The sequence below is a fragment of the Anarrhichthys ocellatus genome, unplaced genomic scaffold (genome assembly GCF_004355925.1).
Source record: "Anarrhichthys ocellatus isolate YVR2014 unplaced genomic scaffold, GSC_Weel_1.0 scaffold14, whole genome shotgun sequence".
Classification (NCBI taxonomy): domain Eukaryota; kingdom Metazoa; phylum Chordata; class Actinopteri; order Perciformes; family Anarhichadidae; genus Anarrhichthys; species Anarrhichthys ocellatus.
In genome coordinates, this window is record NW_022280044.1 from 291,769 (window position 1) to 297,498 (window position 5,730).

The 5,730-nt window shown below is 41.9% G+C and overlaps 1 protein-coding gene across 1 annotated transcript in view; it reads left to right on the forward strand.

The window, feature by feature from the left end:
• Positions 1-4,356, forward strand: part of LOC116387062 (Y+L amino acid transporter 2) — a 13,548-nt gene extending 9,192 nt beyond the window's left edge. Inside the window, exons 11-12 of the mRNA XM_031853818.1 lie at positions 1,067-1,250; positions 1,900-4,356. Of these exons, the coding sequence (XP_031709678.1) occupies positions 1,067-1,250; positions 1,900-1,994 (279 nt within the window). The 3' untranslated portion in view covers positions 1,995-4,356. The remainder of the gene's footprint in view (positions 1-1,066; positions 1,251-1,899) is intronic.
• The last annotated feature ends 1,374 nt before the right edge of the window (positions 4,357-5,730 follow it).

A 5,730-nucleotide genomic window follows, 5' to 3' on the forward strand; every position in this document is an offset into this window, starting at 1 on the left:
ATAGCGATTAATCTCATTGTTATGGCAAAGTTCAATAGGTCTCAAGGGAAGGTATATATGTGTGTCGTCTGCGTAGCAATGAAAATACATATTGTGACGTTGGATGATGCGACCAAGTGGGAGCATGTATATGGAATTTGTTGCCTGATGTCCTTGACTCTGTTTTGCTCACACATCTCTCGTGAGGCATCAGTAATGACAGGAGGAGGGGGTGACCACAGAGTCGATTGTCTTAAATGAAATTCTCGGATTCGAATGATTTGCTAAAATGAAGTTGGAGAAGAAGGAATTTCTGGCACCCTTAACTGCCAATTGATAAGTCCTCATTGCATTTTTCCATCTCTCGTAAAATGCATGTAGACCTGTTTTTTTTCCATTTCCGTTCCTTTCTCCGACAGTCTCTCTTTTGGGGTGTCTTTAAAGGAAGCAACAGAGTTACCTTATCTTCATTTCCTGCTTGCATGCAGATACTGGGCATTCATAATATGTTTGCATGAAACCTGTTTAGAAAATATGTGTCTAGCCTTGCAGCATAAGAGGCTCTAGACACCTGGAAGAATAGCATACGCTGTATCTCTCCCATTGCCTTCACCCTGTTAGAAAGACGTATGCTGGCTAAACGGGGCAGCTTTAGGCCAAAAGTGTCACATCATGACGTCTCAAAGGTTTCCAGGTGATTTATCCAGAAACAGAAAACTAAATAAACAGTAGGTAAGAAGATACAAAAAGCTGTGATCTGTCCTCCAAACAGATCCGGTCAGAAAGATAACGTGCTACTGTATCTATAACCTTTCAAGCATTTTCATAGCAGGCCTGACCTCCCCCAGCAATGGCTTAGAGTTATGACGACGATGTTAGAAGCCCATGATGTTTTGAATCTAATCACGTACTGCATGCTGGCTGAGCAATCTAAGGGTGATTAGAGCCACAATTATATAATCAGAGGAATGTGGTTAGAATGTTTCTTAATGTCATTTTTGTTAAAGTTTTCAACATTTCTTCTCCCGAACCTTTCTCACTAAACCTTTTGTTTATCCTCCTCTGTCCGCCCTCCCTTCCCATGCAGCTCTCTTTGTTCTTCCCGATTGTCTACTGCTTGTGCAGCATATTCCTGGTTGTGGTTCCCCTCTACAGCGACACCATCAACACTTTGGTGGGAATTGCTGTGGCGTTGTCTGGTGTACCAGTCTACTACTTCTGCATCCACCTGCCACCTAGCTCACGACCAGCCTACTTCGGAAAAATGCTCGGTAAGAGGCTTAAAAAATCTGAGTACTATTTATAAATGGGGCTGTAATTTATTTGAACTTAAACATATAATGTTAAAATTATTTTTATTGATGTGACCAGGATGCATAATGAGCGTACATCCTTTTAGAGTTGAAAAATCAACCCGTCAGTGCTCTCTGGTGGAAAACACTGTAAGAGTTACACTCTTTCCAAATGACCTGAAACCTTGTTTTGGCATTTCTGTTCTGTGATTTCTTGTTCGGTTGTATCGGCCGACAGATACATCTACAATAGGCTAAATGATGACCGTTCAAAGTCCGGCAACGTAAGCTGTAAACAATCCCTGTGCATGAATGTGGACGTGTGGCGTTATTATGGATAACCTCTGAAAGTAGCTTACAAGTCTTACTGTAAGTTGCATGCAGACCAGCTACAGTTGGCACTTGTAAAAACTCCTCGTCTTACTGTTAAGAGCTGAAGAGTGATTGAGATTACTGTTTCAAAGTTCAGTGTATTAATGAGCCCACATACTGTAAAGGGTTCTGTAAAACCGGCAGTTGAGGAATAATCCCTCCTAATACTATTTGTTTTATGCAAAATGTTTAAACTAGTAATCATTCTAAGTTGTTTATTCAGTACAACCCTTTTTTTTTTCTGCCATCACCACAGATGACATCTCTCTGTACACCCAAAAGCTGTGCGTGTGTTGTGTGACCTCGCCCGGTATCGACCTGGACAATTTAGACCCAGAGAAGATCGAATGACGGAGCAACAAAACCCCTCGTGTGAAATGCTGTATGGAGGGATGGAAGAGGAAGAATGAACACAAAGGAGGCTGAGAGCTGCAGACAATCAGGTTTTAGAAGAGTATAGCTGGATTGATTTAAAGAGAGGATGAAGAAAACTGGAAAGGTGAGCTCAACACACCTCTTCCCTTCCTCCTCTCTCACGCACAAGCCATATAAATACAAAAGCAAGATTTTACTCTGCATTATTTAAAAAATTATGCTCCGTATAACCCTCCAAACAGCAGCACTCTATAGATTAACTCAGTGGAATTTGAGCACAGTCACATGATATTACACAGTGCAGTGTTAACTGTGCAACTCCCTCCACACATATGCCCGTACAACTGCAACTCACGCACACACGCTGACAAAGGAAAAGTAATGACCTGATCCACAAGGAACCCACTCTGCAAACATGCTTCAGGTGATTTGTTCACAAACGGGAGGTTATGTACACGGGTGTATTTACAAATGTTTATGCTTTGCATGTGTTGCATCACACCTCACGTTAACAGTTTGAGTTACTGTAGCTCATTTGAATGTGTGGAAGATGAGCATGGACGGTTCAAACCTTGTGACTCTTTTTGAAAGGATGCTCGGGACCCGTTATCACAGGTTACAAATGTCACACTGTGATGGCCGATCCAACCCTTTTGGGTTCCTTAAGATCAAAGAAAGGCCGCATGTTTATCTTTCAACAGAGTGAGGCGGGACCGACCACTGGTTCAAATGCTGAGAGTTGCAGACTTGAAACTCCAACTGCTTGTGTGTAAATGTTTTGATTCGGTCTGATGTTGATGCAAACCAGTGTGTAGTTTTCACAAATGTATTAAAGGTTTTTTTTTGTTAGAGTTTAAAACATCAACTGAATCGGTGTGGCAGCCAGGCGATGTCCCAAAACGTTGTGGTTGGACCTTTTGACAGACCTCTGGAAAAACTGCGGCAAATTTGCACATGACATTTTCTTTTTCTGTTTTGTTGTACAGCTACCGTGATTATAGAAAAGCTTTATCTGTTATTCTACTGGATGACCAAATGGACAGATCTGTAACTATTAGCTTGGTTAGAAGAGGGAAGAGATTATTTACAAAAGTGCTGTTATTTTTTTTTTTTTTTTTGCAAGCTTGTTGTCAGTTGATTATGATGATCTGTCTTGATCCTGCTTCTGTTCCACTGAGAATCCTTTGAATGCATCTTCAGGGCTATATCTGATCTCTGGTGCCTCCTAGTGGTAGTCAGGAGGCACCGAATATTTACTTCCAGGGACGAGCTATGAGATTTTTCCATGCGTCACTCTAGAGTCCATCTACAATTTCCATGTTTTTGTTTATGCCGTTTCTGTCACCTTGTCCTCTCTTCAAACACAAACCAGTGAGTAATGTCACTAAAGGATTATAGATGTGAACAAAATGTACATTGCTATGTGGTGATGGTTTCCGGATCAAGCAGACGTACCTGCCAGACTCCTCTGGGTAATGTTTGTCTTCTCAAACAAACGGAAGCCGATATGCACACGTTGTAGCACTCTTGTCTTAAGAGTTTGTAACACAAATGGTATATTTAATGTAACGTTGCCTTGTTGAATATATGACCAGCGTGGGCCATTTATTCACCGTGCACAGCCAAAGGTCTTAACCGGGCTGAGAGTGGGACCAGCTTTCTGCTCACAGTCAGACTGCTGTGAGCCCGTAGCAAAGTGTGTCTGCTTTGAGACAATTGCACCCGCAGGGAGTTGAGCTACAGGTAGAAACGAGTCAAATTTTGAACTGTTGTACTTTATGTGCCTTCTGTGAGTGTGGTCTCCCAAAGGCCCTGTCTATTTTCGATGAAGCTCAGTTAATTCTCAGCTGGAAATAGTCAGGACCTGGATTTAGGACCCCATAGTGTCTTGACTTGAGCACTCCCACAACACCAGCCTGTTTAATGTTGCTTCCTCTGGGGTCGGTGTCATCGTTTAAACCAAACTAGGCAGTTTTGTGTGTGTGCGTGTTGTTGAGAAGAAAACCACCGTATATCTGCTGTGAACACAGAATATTCTCAATGTATTTCCATGTGTAATTATGTTAGGAAGTTCTTATATACTCGGAAATCACAGGACTTGAATGTTGCAGTATATTTGATGTGTTTCATGAGGTACCAAATACTGAATCCGTGTGTGCTGGTTGGCTCGGGTTTGACAAAGTTGTGATTTGTGTATTTGTAGAATTGTGTGTTTTTATTTATTGTGTTGGACAAACCAAATAGCAAGACATGTTTTTCAGTGGAGGAAGTCTTGTTTTCCCAGACTGACGCATGAAGGTGCTTTGTTTTATTTGAATAAAGGAGAGTTCAAAATGTGTGTTTCAGTGACTTTGACTGTTCTTATCCACTGTCCTCTACCCGAACTGGAAACATGGCGGCTGACCGCCACTAGAGGTCATGGTCTTGTAACGCTTCATGAAATCTTTTCTAAATGCAGTTTCTGTTGGTTTAGCTCCAGTGGGTACCTTTGTTTGTAAATAGTTTAAAGCTGTTGAAGTTATTTTCAAGTTTAACATTTGTTTCTAAATTATCTGAGTTCTGTACAGATATGATGAATCTCTTGAGGTGTTCGACTGGTATCACAAAATGTATTTGAATATTTTACTTTAGGCTGTTAAAGTTTTTTTTCCCCTTTTTTCATTTTCTGACTCTTTTTCATAAAAAAACATATTTTTTATGTCTGGCATACCAGCTTTTTAAAACATTTATATGTTTGGGAATTTTTCTGATGGGAAATTGATTGACAGCACACTTTTTTTCAATGTTTTCTTATTATTACATTATACATTTAGATCTCCCCCCCCCCCCCCCCCTGGAAAAATAACAGTATACAGTTATGCAGCAGCAGATTAATGCAGTACAAAATGTCATGATCAGATAGTAATGTCGCAGTTTTCCAGTGAAAGATGAGCAGACTACACAATGTATAGTTTTATAAGTACATCAGTATTACAGTAAGAGTCGGTATGATTCCTGAATACAAGTAATGTATTATCAACATGTAGATTTTATACATATATACAGTATATATCTCCTTGTTTGTGAGCACAATAACAAACTTCAGTATTCCTTTTTCATAGCTACAGGATTTTGCAACCAAAGTAAATATTCAAGGTGGCAGAGAATTAAAGACCAACATAGGTGTCAGCGTAGGTTCAGTAGGCTGCCATAGTTCTTCATGAAGCTGTGTATTTCTGTGTGTACACACTCGGACAGTGTCCCCCTCTCTTGGTGTCTCTGGCTTCCTTTCAGCCTCCTCAGGTGGCTGGCCAAGCCACACCTCCTGTCCATCCGTCCACCTTGCCTCCCCGAGGGCTCGGTGCGGAGGCATCACATTTCAGCAGTATGTGCGCTCTTTGCTTCAGATGCTGCCTGTCAGTAGGCGCCCGTTCCTGGGGAGAGTTCTGCCTCTGTCCCTCCCCAGGAGTGCAGGGAGTTGGGTTCCACTGACTCATGCATTAAAGATAAAGCAGTGGAGGGGAAATGCAGCCGAGCACCAACGGCTACAATAACAGCTCTCCCTCAGAGAGCGCAGGACGGGCTAAAAGATAAAGTCAATTATTAGCTTTAAAAGATCCAGGCTGCTTACGGGGGGGGATACTTGGCACCACTGATGCTCTGGAGGGAGAGTCTGTCCTGGGGATGGGCAGAAGCACCGGGGTGCTGCTCTTTGATGGGTGAGTGGCCGTCA